Source organism: Podarcis erhardii (assembly GCF_964252035.2).
Source record: "Podarcis erhardii genome assembly, chromosome: 13".
NCBI classification, from domain to species: domain Eukaryota; kingdom Metazoa; phylum Chordata; class Lepidosauria; order Squamata; family Lacertidae; genus Podarcis; species Podarcis erhardii.
The window spans coordinates 35,359,443-35,373,035 of NC_138502.1; the positions used below are offsets into that span (position 1 = coordinate 35,359,443).

Genomic DNA, 13,593 nt, shown 5'->3' on the forward strand with positions numbered 1-13,593 from the left:
ACTTGCAGGTAACAGTGAGCAAAATCCCTGCATGCGTTCTGTCTCATTTGGGGCAGTAAAATGCGAAGCCTTCGTTTTTTAATTTTAAAATGTAACATTTTAAGCCGGGATTTACTGATTTGCCCTTCAAAAACGAGGTTTTGAACCCCTTATGGCTCATATGCTAAATAGGTGGCTTGTCATTGGTCACAGCGAGTCCACGCCTCCCTCCCTGCTGCCAGTGACGAATCCCAGGAGTCGAGGCTTGAAAAGAAAGGAAGAAAGAACTGGGAAACTTCAAAACGGAAAAGAGATTGAAGGGGCGGATCTTAAAGTTGCAGGGCTCCTTTCTTTCCCAGTTTGGAGCTTTTTCTTGGTGGAGTTATTGTAATGGTTGAGAGAGGATCAATTTCTGTCCAAATTATAATTTGCTGATATTTTTAGAGTTAATTCCTATGATGTAATGTTGTATTATTGTTGTATTATTACGGATTATTTGAAGCCTATTCTTTGGTGATCACTCATAGCTGATTAAGATTACTGGTATCTTACATAAATATGGTGTGTCCTTAAGTGACTGTGGAGGCCAATTCTGGATCCATACCTCCATCCACAGTGGGGAAATAGGTTTCCAGGCAGGAGTTTTTGTGTGTTTTGTTTTGTTTTGTTTTTCAATTACATGACCAGGAAACACTACAGTCACCCTGACTTTACTCATTGAATCCTGTTTGCACAATTCTATAAATTATAATACAAGAAAAATTACATATGTTAAGAACCATCCATGATCAAAGTCCTCTAGCTGAGGAGAATTATTTTTTGAAGTTGTTACAATATAATACATGTAAAAACAGAAAGTTTAAAAACCAGTCTCATCAGAGAGTCGTTTCCATTTGTATGGTGAAATAAATAAGGCAGCAGAAGCCATTAGTTAGAAGTGGACTCATATGTGGTGGACTTGTAAAAGGGTAAGAGTATTGGGAAACAATTTATAATGAATTGAAAAAAATGTTTAGATGTACTCTTCCAAAAAAAACAACAACCCCCCCAAACCCTTTTTGTTGGGGAAAGTTCAGATAGAAATTCCCAGATGTAAAAAAAAGGCTATGCCACCACTGCAGCCTGTGTTTCGTTAGCCCCAAAATGTAAAACGAGTGAGGTCCCAACTAAAGAAGAATGGCAACTCAAGGAATTATGTGCAGCTTGTGGACCTAACATATAGAATAAGAGAACAAGAAGAACATACGTTTAAAGAAGACTGGAAAATGTTTATTGAATATATGGGAGGGGGAATTGTGTACACTTGAAAACGTTGGCAGCATTAAGATAAATTCAACAGTGTAAACAAATTTTGATGGATATATTAGTGGAATACTAAATGGTTTAGTTTATGTAAAATATGCAGGGATTTATGACATGCAAAATGAACCATGGAAAGAGAAGGAGGGAAGTCATTGACATTTTAAGGTTGTTCAATGAATATTTTAAATTGTAAAAGAGGAAACTTAATAAATATTACACACACACACACACAAAGCTTATTCTTGGAGCGTAGAGTGGGGAGGTGCAGCCCGACCAGCTAAATCATAGCATTGGAAGGGACCATGGGTGTCATCTATTCTAGACCAACCCCCTGCAATGCAGGAATCTTTTAGTCCATTGTGGGGCTTGAACCCACAACCCTAAGATTAAGAGTCTCATGCTGTACCAACTGAGCTATTATGACCTAGCGCACAAAACTAGCTGTTGTAACTGCTTTTTAATAAAGCCAATACGTTAAGCCGTTCCTCGAGGTATTGAACCCAAACTTACTGCAATAACGAACTCCTCTTTTTATGTTGAGGTGCACGCTTGCAAACGCTCATCTTAATTAATTGCATCTCATTAATCGGTAGAGTCTGCAGGTCTAACGCCAGCTGATTTTTCCGCTGGGGAAAACATGGGGCTTAACACCAAAACTGCTTCCCCGAAAGCTGAACACGCCACTTACAGAAGCTCTGCTTTCACTGAGCAAATAAAGAAATAAATTTGCTTTTGTAACTTGGTGTGTACATCCTGGGATTTTCTCTGGCTTTTCTGTTGGTTAATGTGTCTGAGAATTTGAGTGCATGCCTGCGCACTGATTAACGTTGAGTATCGGTTGCTCAGAATTACACGTGTGGAAAAGTGCTTTTGCACTCATGTCTTGCTTGCAGACCTCCCACAAGTATTTGGTTGGCCGTTGGATGCTGGTTAGAATGGACCTCTGGTCTGGCCTGATCCTGCAGAACTTAGTTTTTAGTTTCTCAAAAATCTTGGTGGAATCAAGCAAGAGGTCACTGAGGAATCCACTCAGGAGTAACCCCAAAGCCTCTGGAAGCTGATGTTTATCCAAATAACTTCTAATTCCCTTCCCTGCTGGGTCAATCTGTCCAGGGAAGAAGGTGATAAAGATAGCAGGAAAGTAAACATGTCATTTGCAACCCCATTAAGAAAAGTGCTAAAACCATCACTGGGAGGAGATGAGCTGAGGGTGGTGATGAGATGTGTGGGGAGATCATTTTAGATAAAAATACACACAACAACAACAACACACACATACCCCATAAAAACAGCTACTGACAGATACCTGGCATAATAAGCACCACATAGCTGAATTAACAAAAAGGCATTACAGCACTTATAAGTCCTGGAGATGCAAAGAGGTGGAGGGAACGTTATTTGATATGTGGTGGATTTGTTAAAGGGTAAAAGATTATCAGGAAATGGTCCATAATGAATTGAAATAAATGTTAAAAAGTACCCCCCCCCCAAAAAAAAAACCCAGAGTCCTTTCTGTTGGGGATAATTCAGACTGAAATTCAAAAAAGGTTATTTATGTATGCCACTACTGCGGCCCGTGTTTTGTTAGTTCAAAAATGGAAAACCAGCAAAGTCCCAACCAAAGAAGAATGGCAACTTAAGTTGACAGAATATGGATAACTTGCAGATATAGAATAACAAGAAGAACATACGTTTAAAGCAGATTGGAAAACGTTTATTGAATATATGGGAAATAATCTGTGTACAGCTGAAAACGCTGGCAGCATTAAGATCAATTCAACAGTGTAAACAAGTTTTGATGGATGCAGTAATGGAGTACTGAATGGTATAGTTTTTGTAAAATATGCAGCGATTTATGATATGTGAAATGAACCATGGAGAGAGGAGAAGGGACGTCATTGATGTCTTAAGGATGTAAAATGAGTATTTTAAACTGTAAAACAGAAAACTTAATAAAAATTATATCCAAAAACAATAAGGCACTACAGATGGCAACATGTCATTTACTGCAGCAAGATGGCAGCATATGAAGATCACAGAAGGAATCAGTAGGATAAGGCAATAAGGGGACGACTTGGTTGATAACACGACTAGTATGGTAAAAGCAGGCAATGAGGGATGCGTTTTGACCAATGAAGTGTTCTTTTCGACTTGACAGCTTGCATACATGTCTTGGTTATCCCTGGGGGAGAAAACCTTGAAACTCCTAGACTCTAAAACAATTGCTGAAGGGCCTCTAGCAGATGATGTTTATGATGATTAAAGGTAAAGGTAAAGGGACCCCTGACCATTAGGTCCAGTTGCGGACGACTCTGGGGTTGCGGCACTCATCTCTTTTACTGGCCGTGGGAGCCGGCGTACAGCTTCCGGGTCATGTGGCCAGCATGACTAAGCCGCTTCTGGCGAACCAGAGCAGCGCACGGAAAAGCCATTTACCTTCCCCCCGGAGTGGTACCTATTTATCTACTTGCACTTTGGACATGATAGGTTGGCAGGAGCTGGGACCGAGCAACGGGAGCTCACCCCGTCATGGGGATTTGAACTGCCGAGTAGCGCAGGTTAAAAGTGTCTCCTTCTGTGTTACACAATTCATTTCCTGAAAGGATGGGTGCCTGTCCACACAAGGAGGGCCTGTGCAACATTTTAAAACATTTCCAGACTTCTTGCATTTGCTAGGTGCTCCAGTGTCTGCCTCGCATTCCCTGTGTGCTGCAAAGGATTCTGGGGCATTCTGTCTGACGCATCCTTTGCATAGATTTAAAGCACTCTTATGCCACTTTAACACTCATGGTTTCCCCCTTCCCCCAATGAATCATAGGAACTGTAATTTTCTGAGGGTGCTGACTTCACAGAGCTACCGTTTCCAGCTCCCTTATCAAAGTTCAGTTTCTGGGATTCTTCATGACTGCTGAAAAGGAGTAAGAATGTTTTAAAAGTATGGTGTGTCAGTTCATGTGGGGCATTGGCTAAACCGCTTGGGCCTTGTGTTTCCTCACATAAATAGTAAATTTGGCTTACTTTGACTCTGGGGTTGCGGCACGCATCTCGCTTTGAGGCCGAGGGAGCCAGCGTTTGCCCACAGACAGCTTTCCAGGTCCTGTGGCCAGCATGACTAAACTGCTTCTGGCGCAACGGGACACCGTGACAGAAGCCAGAGCGCACGGAAACGCTGTTTTTATATACATTTCGACCGATGGCCAGTAGAGAAGATAAGAAGAAAACAAAACACAGTGAAATACATTACGTAAACTGTTACATGTGCTGATTAAAAACAATGGGAGATATTAAAAGGCAATGAGAAATATAAAACAAATTTTTTTAAAATATATTTATTAGGTTTTTATAAGAAAGCAAACACATAAGAACCAAAAAGGTGAAAAAAAACCAAAAACATAATCAATATAAAACAATTATATTAAAATCGCTTTAAGAAAAAGCAAGGTCAGGTGTTAATAATTCTAAAATTAAGACAAGATCATGCAAGGACAAGGTATTGCTGCCGCACAAAAAAAACAGCTACCTTGGCAGTGATCTCAGGAAACTGGTCAGCCAAAAGGTAATCAATATAATGGTTGGTCCATTTGTTTTCTATGTGTTTGGCCACCTCTCAAGATATCACCTAATTCAGCAGGAGGGTTCCTGAGATGTACACAGCTTTGCAAGTGAGGAAAATACCCTTCCTGCCCCCCACAAGGCTATGTCATGGCCAGATGTACCTACTTTACACTGCTCTACACAAAGAAAAACTATGAACCATCTCACTTGTCCTTATTGGCTCTGACCAGAAGTTTATTTCCAGAAGTTATGGATGAGGGTTGGCCCCCTTGAATCCTGAAACAGGGAATCCTTTTTAATTGTTGGTGCTAAGGACCGAACATCATCCTGGATGTATTCTGCTTTTTGCGGGTTGGGCATTCAAAGTTTAGTGATGAAGAATATGCATTATGTACAGTGAGCTGCATTTAACTAACGAGAATGGAAAATGTGAGCTAGGGTTGAGCCTCTCGGCAGCCTAGCTAAGACCAACCAGCTAACCAACCAACCATTTTTTTTATCGTTTGAAAGGCTAATAATAAGAATAAGAATAATTTATTATTTATACCCCAGCCACTCTGGGCGGCTTCCAACAGAACACTAAAGTACAATAACTTATTAAACATTAAAATTTCCCTAAACAGGGCTGCCTTCAGATGTCTTCTAAATGTTTGGTAGTTATTTTTCTCTTTGACATCTGGTGGGAGGGCGTTCCACAGGGCGGGTGCCACTACCGAGAAGGCCCTCTACCTGAAGTCCATGTAAGTTAGTCCTTTCTTTCCGCCCCCCCCCCCGCCATTTTCTACACTAGCTGCAAAGAGAAGCCAGCAAAGAGAAGAGCTAGCACAGAAACCAAGGCAGTCTTACAGAGGCACGATGAAACACTCTATACCCCCTCTAGGCCCCTCACAGCTGTCCATGGAGACGCAGGTCAATTCTGTGTCCAGGACAGCTGTCTACCAGTTCCATCAGGTACGCAGATTAAGACCCTACCTGCCCGCGAACTGTCTCGCTAGAGTGGTACATGCTCTGGTTATCTCTCGCTTGGACTACTGCAATGCGCTCTATGTGGGGCTACCTTTGAAGGAGACCCGGAAACTACAACTAATCTAGAATGCAACAGCTAGACTGGTGACTGGGAGTGACCACTGAGACCATATAACACCAGTCCTCAAAGACCTACATTGGCTCCCAGTATGTTTCTGAGCACAGTTCAAAGTGCTGGTGTTGACCTTTAAAGCCTTAAACGGCCTCGGCCCAGTATACCTGAAAGAGCATCTCCACCCCAATGGTTCACACTGAGGTCCAGCGCTGAGGGCCTTCTGGCGGTTCTCTCACTGCGAGAAGCCAAGTTACAGGGAACCAGGCAGAAGGCCTTCTCGGTAGTGGCGCCCGCCCTGTGGAATGCCCTCCCATCAGATGCCAAGGAAATAAGCAGCTATCTTATTTTTAAAAGATATCTGAAGGCAGCCCTGTTTAGGGAAGTTTTAATGTTTGATGTTTTATTGTGTTTTTAATATTCTGTTGGGAGACGCCCGGAGTGGCTGGGGAAACCCAGCCAGATGGGCGGGGTGATAATAATAATAATAATAATAATAATAATAATAATAATAATAATAATAATTTTATTGACTTGACTGTTCTCTGCCCACCAAAAATTACCTGAATACAGCTCAGTATTATATTCAGCTTCTAACATTTCCAGCTCAGCATCCATCCCAACTTATCTGCCTGGAGGTTATACACCATTGCTTTTTGCTGAGCATTAATTCAGTTTGCGTGAGGCCCTCTACCTGAAGTCCCTCTACCTGCGTGAGAAGTCCCTCTACCTGCGTGAGATGCCAGCATATAACCAACGTTGCTGTTATCCTACAGTTTCCGGTGCTATTTTCCCAACACCTTTTGTGTGGGGTGGGAGGCAAGCGTCCATGTTTCCCAACAGCGCCAAACCCATTTAAACTGAGCGGCCTACATTGGCTGGTGGGTATCAACGTTCCAAACACATGCACACACATGTTAAGAACATGTAAGAATTGTTGGGGGCGGGAATCACACCACAGATCGTTCACTGTATAGCACTTGGATGCTGCTGGGAAGCTCAGAAGCAGGGCTTTGACGGCAGCAGTGGTATCTTGTCTGTAATCTGCCCTGGGTGCTATCTAACTATCAACTGGATTTTAACTGGGAAGCCCCTTTGCGAATCATTTTGACTGCGATGTGGGACTCAAATAAGAGGCATCATACACATTTTAAAAAAAGAATAAACTAATGAGCAAGCATTAGTATTGTCCTATAAAAGGGTTAATAATAATAATAATAATAATAATAATTTATTTATACCCGGCCCATCTTGGCTGGGTTTCCCCAGCCACTCTGGGCGGCTTCCAACAAAATATTAAAATACCGTAATGCACCAAACATTAAAAGCTTCCTCAAATGATACGAATGCTCTCTATTCATGGTTCCATAACAGTGACCCACTCCCCACCCCCCACCCCAAAATAATGTGGTCTACAAAAATGGAGACAGGAGAGCATTGCTGTGCCACGGTGGAGCCAGACTTCTGGGGTTATTCGTTTGCTCTCCTGGAGGGGTGGGCGGTCAGGCGCTCGTAATCATTAGGCTAAGCCCCTAAAACCTGATTGCCTCCTCCTCCCCATTAGATTGGCAAACAGCTTAAGCAGCAGGAGCCGAGATAGGCCTGGCTATATAAACTTTCCCAGGCATCCTCCCTGGACCAATCTCCTTTGCCAACTGTCCTTCAGCCAGAGCCATCGGTCATCCATCCATCGTGGTCGTGATGAGGAGCCAGCTTTGCCTTTTTGTCTTCCTCCTCTGCCGTTTGTCTGCGGTGCAAGGCTCCATCTGGGCATGGATGCACTCTCTGCCACACGCTGCCAATGGGGTGCCACCTCGCAGGGACCCTGGGTCATCATCCGGCCAGGAGCTGAAGGTAAGCATCTTTCCCCAACCTTAGAAAACAGGTCATATTTGCCGTTTCATCATGTGGGCTCTCTAGCTTCTAGCAATGAGGAGGGAGGGCAAGTGAGTGGAGTGGGGAATCTGTCCTATTAATCCTGGGATAGGGAACCTGTGGCTTTCTGGGTGTCGCTGGCCTCCAATTCCTCCCCCCCCCCCGACCATTTGACCACTTTGGGTGGGGCTGATGGGATCTGATGGGATCCAACAGCATTTGCAGGGCCACACCATTAATCTGGCAGCGACTTGACTCCCACAAAACTGTTTCCAGCTCCAGCCCTCACCTAGGCACTTCCAGTGTAGTTATAAAGCAGAGAGTGCTTCTGAGCATGTTCAGAGTGCCAGACTTTATTCTTCTAGAAGAGAGAGGGGGTGCAAGAGGAGAGGTGGAATCATAGGGAGAGTGTGTGCAGGAATGAAGAGGAAGACTAGATTGCACTGAGCAATAAATTAGCTCTGATAATTTTTTTAAAAGGAAGGTTCTGAGTTCAGGTCCACCTGGAAGCCATAGTTTCTGCCCTAGAAGCCCTCTTTTTACCCACAGAAGTAGGGTGCTGGTTTTAGTTGCTCTGGAGTGAGAGATTTGTAGACACAGAGGCCACCTGGTAACAGACTTTCCCACTAAAAAGAGATGCATTGTATTTTTTTGTTTGAATTATAGCAATTATTTCTAAATTTGCATCTGTGTAGATAAGCATATGCTTCTTTTTTGCAAATATGTTACCTGTTTTGTCCTCTCTTTTTTTTGGGCAAACACAAGCAGCCACCTTAACGGGGAGTGAGGACTAGTTCTCTGAAATGACCAGATGTTGCTAAGCAAATCTATCTTACACCTCCACATTTAGCCTTGCCCTGTCTCCAAAAGTGAAAATCAGGACACAGTTGAGCTTTTTTGCTTTTTTTTGTAAAACTTGAGTTTTGGAGCTTTTAAAAAGGCATTTTCAGCACCGTTTAACCCCTGTCGCCGGTTTTCCAGGACATTTGCCTGATTTCCCAAAAATAATCCAGGACGCCATTTTCGGAGGCGAATTCCAGGACATGTCCTGGAAAATCGGACGTATGGCAGCCCTACCCACATGCATCTACAAAGTCCAGTGTGGATGCCATTTTTTGTGGGTGTTAGTTGGTGCTCCCTATGATCTGGAATCTCTCTCCAAAGGACCCAGCCTCTGTGCAAATTTCAGCAAGCTTCAAACTGATAGTTCTGTCCAGCTTTTCTGCCATTGACTCTTATCAGGCTGCTGGAAAACCTGTGCCAGCAGCTGCTGCCATTCTTTAAAGCATGGGTAGGCAAACTAAGGCCCGGGGGCCAGATCCGGCCCAATCGCCTTCTAAATCCGGCCTGCGGACGGTCCGGGAATCAGCATGTTTTTACATGAGTAGAAGGTGTCCTTTTATTTAAAATGCATCTCTGGGTTATTTGTGGGGCCTGCCTGGTGTTTTTCCATGAGTAGAATGTGTGCTTTTACAGTGGTACCTTGGGTTAAGAACTTAATTCGTTCAGGAGGTCTGTTCTTAACCTGAAACTCTTCTTAACCTGAAGCACCACTTTAGCTAATGGGGCCTCCTGTTGCTGCCGCCACGCCGCCATTGTGTGATTTCTGTTCTCATCCTGAAGCAAAGTTCTTAACCCGAGGTACTATTTCTGGGTTAGCAGAGTCTGTAACCTGAAGCATATGTAACCTGAAGCATATGTAACCCGAGGTACCATTGTATTTAAAATGCATCTCTGGGTTATTTGTGGGGCATAGGAATTTGTTCATTGCCCCCCCCAAAAAAAATAGTCCGGCCCCCCACAAGGTCTGAGGGACAGTGGACTGGCCCCCTGCTGGAAAAGTTTGCTGACCCCTAAGTTTAGCAATGGACACTGCTAGATCATGCATCTGAGCCCCATCTTTCTCCATTCGCACTGCAGGCGGCCGTGTGCAGCCATGAAACAAACTGCCCCCGTGGATTCTTCTGCGACCACCACTTTGGGCTCTGCCTGCCCTTCAGGCAAGAAGGCGAATTCTGCCGACGGGATGCCCACTGCGCCCTGGGACTTAGCTGCATGTTTGGCAAATGCCAGGAGACTCTGCCTGGCGGCCAGGAAGGTAAGCCACGGAGAGGCAGCCTGTTTTTGCAACGTTTCTTTTGCATCTCACAACAAAGGTTAGGCCTTTCAAAGTAAGGAGCCTAAATGTCTAATCGGAGCTGTAGTAGCTCAGGGAACAGCCATGTAGTAAATCATGTTCTCTCTGGAATTAGGAGGGGCAGGGCTTTCAGATGGAAGGACTAGGCTTCCAAGCAGGCTGAATGAAGACCCAGTAATTCATCAAGCTAGAAGTCTGCACTCTGCCATGCAAAGTCCGAAAGGACATGTCTCTGCCCCAAGGAGCTCACAATTTAAAATCCATCACAAGGGAGGCAACAGAAAAAAGCAAGGGAAATTGAGGCAGAGGGGTAAACCATGGAGTGAATACATTTTGGGTTAGAAGTTACCATTGACTGTAACTATTATTTATGTATCCTTATATTGTTCTTGAGGGCTTGGGAGGAAATGGAGAGTTTAATGTGGGTCTGTTCATTCCTCCCCCTCCCGAAGTTGGACTCCCATCTCCCATCAACCCTAGACAGCAAGGCCCATAGTTAGGGAAGCTGGGAGTTGTAGTCCTATAGCATTTATTTATTCCCCCTTTAAATAAAGCATATGTTTTCAGGTACTTTCATTTTGAAACTAATTCGGGGGAGGGAAATTAATACATCACAAATTAGCAAAGTGTGCTAGATGTCTAAGATGCCTGAGAAACAGTTTCTACGCAAATGCAATTCTGGTTCTAAACGCAGCATAAGGGGTCTCTATAGTGTACTGTCTTGTATAGTATAGTATAGTATAGTATAGTATAGTATAGTATAGTGTATTTTAAAATGGGGTTTCAGAGTTTTTAGGGGGTTTTGAATGTTTTATGTAGTTTTTCAATTTCATTGTTCTATATGGGACAATGACAATAAAGATATCTATCTATCATCTATCTATCTATCTATCTATCTATCTATCTCAGATTTGCAAAAAATGTGCTTGATGCTAATGATTAAGGGCGGCTCAGGTTTGCAAAGTATCATGCCGGATTTTCAAAGATTTCAAAGCATCTCGGCTTTGCAAAATGTGCTAGGTTTTGAGGTCTGTATCGCCATCCTCAAATGCATTTGGGTTCTCAATTACTCTCTTTCCTTGCCCCTTGGAGGTGCCCGCTGCCACCACGATAAGGATTGCTCTCCCGACACCTGCTGCGCCCGCCAACATGGGGAGAAAGTCTGCAAGAAGAGGCTCCTTTTAGATGAAGGGTGCTACGTTCCTGAAGGAGGGATTGCATTCAGCGTGAACCAGGTGTGCCCCTGCCTAGAAGGACTCGTGTGCAAAAAGATGTCCCCTAACCGAGAGTAAGTACACTGATGTGGACTGGAAGGGGAGGGGGATGGCTGGCAACATATCATGAAATTAAATTGCTTCCCCTCCACCCTTAAGCAAATAATTGCTTTGCAGAATGTGGCACGAGAGCTCCTCCCAGATGGGTGCATTCTGCCACCGTGCTTTTCGTACCCATAACAGGGCACCATCGATGGTTTATTTATCCCTGCTTTGTTCTGCAATGTGCCTCCACACACTGTCACTGTCTCTCGAGCGGGAGGAGTGCAATAAAAGCGGGACGAAAATTAACCGAAACATTTGTGGCATAAAAAAGTGATGTGGTATATAAAAAGGAAGCAGAGCCAACGCTGCCCCTACACTTTTTCACAGGTGTGAATGGCATTGAAAATGGGAACATGGACGGGATAGCCCTGAAAACATTGTAAGCACAAATATAATAATAATAATAATAATAATAATAATAATAATAATAATAATAAATAATTTATTTATACCCCGCCCATCTGGCTGAGTTTCCCCAGCCACTCTGGGCGGCTCCCAATCGAGTGTTAAAAACAATACAGTATTAAATATTAAAAATCCCTAAACAGGGATGCCTTCAGATTTCTTTTAAAAATAAGATAGCTGCTTATTTCCTTGACATCTGATGGGAGGGCGTTCCACAGGGCGAGCACCACTACCAAGAAGGCCCTCTGTCTGGTTCCCTGTAATCTCACTTCTTGCAATGAGGGAACCACCAGAAGGCCCTTGGTGCTGGACCTCAGTGTCCGGGCTGAATGATGGGGGTGGAGACGCTCCTTCAGGTATACAGGACCGAGGCCGTTTAGGGCTTTAAAGGTCAGCACCAACACTTTGAATTGTGCTCGGAAACGTAGTGGGAGCTAATGCAGATCTCTCATGAAAAGGACGTGTTGGAAATCTCAGGCTCATGGCCCTAACTAGGCCTGCCAGATCTCCCCATGTGGTCTACCACACTGGTTTTTTGGGGGTGTCAAGCCCTGCCCTGCTCCTGACGTCATATATGATGTCAGAGGTAGGGCAGGAAAAGACATGCAGCACCTCACAGAAAGCAGGGTTTTTGTGACGCTGTTGTTCAGATTATTGCGGACTCTTTCAAAAACCTTTCAAATGCACTTGCTGATGATGAGGTGAGTTGATTTTCGGCCCTTGCAAATGCACCAGGCTTTGCAGGTGCTGGCATCGGCAGCTGATCAGCGGTTCCTGCAGAGCCCTGAGCCTGGCATGTGTTGCTGGTGTGCCTTTGTCCACGCCGCACCATTTGGTTTAAAAGGAAAATGGGCCACCTTGGTGTCATTGTTAAGGTCAGGGGGTGGATGGGCTGCCAGCCCCATCCGTCTGGCCCATGGGCAGTGGGGCAGGGGGAAATCCCACTGGCCAGATCCACTTCCCTTCCGCTGCACTAGATCATTAGGTGTGCTTTATTATTTTGCTTGATTGACAATACGTAGTACGCACCTGGCTAGGGTATGCACTAACCTACATCTTAATCACAGAACCTATTTTAATCTGAGCCACAGCCAACTCTAGAGGCTAATGTGCTCTGTCAATGTGCTCTGTCTCCTTTTGCTACCTGTCGAAGAATGCTGTGTGACCTGAAAATCTGCTTCAACAGTAGACACTCCTATTTTAAAATTTTCTCTCTCCCCCCGCAGGGCCTCATTTGAATACTGGTCGGATAAAATTGTCTGGAGATGCCAGAAACAATAGGCAAGCAGGGAGTGTGGATTAAAAAAAACAAAACAGAGCTGTATTTATTCCATGTAAATAACACTGTACATAAAACTGTTTTTGCCATCCTCTTTCTATTGGACATTTGTAAATAAAAAATATCTGAGTTGTTGCCAAGTAAAGCAAGGACCAAGTCATCATTCCCTCCCGCACTCTGTAATTTTTGTTTTTATTTAATGAATAATTTGTACATGAAAATAGTACTTGAAGTTTGTGAATATGCAGATTTACAATAAACTGGAAGCATCATAAGGTTGTACGTTGTCTTGAAATCTGTTATTCCAAAGTATTTGGAACATAGCCCCCTTTCCCATAAAACTGTTTGACGGGTTAACGTGTATTGAGTTACATTATGCTAATCTAATCATTAACAGTTATTAACATTGGCCCTGCCTGCAATCTGGCTGGACTCCAACTCCCATCGTGCTTTGGGCTGATGGGAGTTGGAGTCCAGCAACATGTGGAAAGTCACAACTTCCCCATCCCTGATCTAGACTAGAGAATGATATTCTTAGGGCTATATTAGGTGCAACAGTTCCATCTCTTTAAATGCAGATCTATCCGCAATCATGGTGTCTCCATGATTTGTAGAATTTCCTTCCCCTGGAAGCCCATTAAATTGTGATCGGGAATATTTTCTA

The 13,593-nt window shown here is 43.8% G+C and overlaps 1 protein-coding gene across 5 annotated transcripts; it reads left to right on the forward strand.

The window, feature by feature from the left end:
* Nucleotides 1-3,837: 3,837 nt before the first annotated feature.
* On the forward strand, nucleotides 3,838-13,182 carry LOC309328232 (dickkopf-related protein 3-like). Of its 5 annotated transcripts, none has more exons than XM_081838298.1 (5): nucleotides 3,838-4,221; nucleotides 7,479-7,768; nucleotides 9,710-9,887; nucleotides 11,019-11,214; nucleotides 12,877-13,182. In XM_081838298.1, the coding sequence occupies exons 2-5, from the start codon at nucleotides 7,616-7,618 to the stop codon at nucleotides 12,929-12,931; spliced, it is 582 nt and encodes a 193-aa protein (XP_081694424.1). In that variant the 5' UTR covers nucleotides 3,838-4,221; nucleotides 7,479-7,615; the 3' UTR covers nucleotides 12,932-13,182. The 5 variants fall into 5 exon arrangements, with proteins under 5 accessions (XP_081694424.1, XP_081694421.1, XP_081694425.1 ...); XM_081838295.1 differs by lacking the exon at nucleotides 3,838-4,221 and adding an exon at nucleotides 4,716-4,837; XM_081838299.1 differs by lacking the exon at nucleotides 3,838-4,221 and adding an exon at nucleotides 4,928-4,943.
* Nucleotides 13,183-13,593: the final 411 nt, after the last annotated feature.

What these genes read in the sequence shown, in the direction of transcription:
- LOC309328232 (XM_081838298.1), top strand. Translation starts at nt 7,616, where the DNA reads ATGAGGAGCCAGCTTTGCCTTTTTGTCTTCCTCCTCTGCCGTTTGTCT. An exon ending in TCTGCCTGGCGGCCAGGAAG is followed by an intron (nt 9,888 to 11,018) that starts GTAAGCCACGGA and finishes TGCCCCTTGGAG; the next exon opens with GTGCCCGCTGCCACCACGAT. An exon ending in AAGATGTCCCCTAACCGAGA is followed by an intron (nt 11,215 to 12,876) that starts GTAAGTACACTG and finishes CTCCCCCCGCAG; the next exon opens with GGCCTCATTTGAATACTGGT.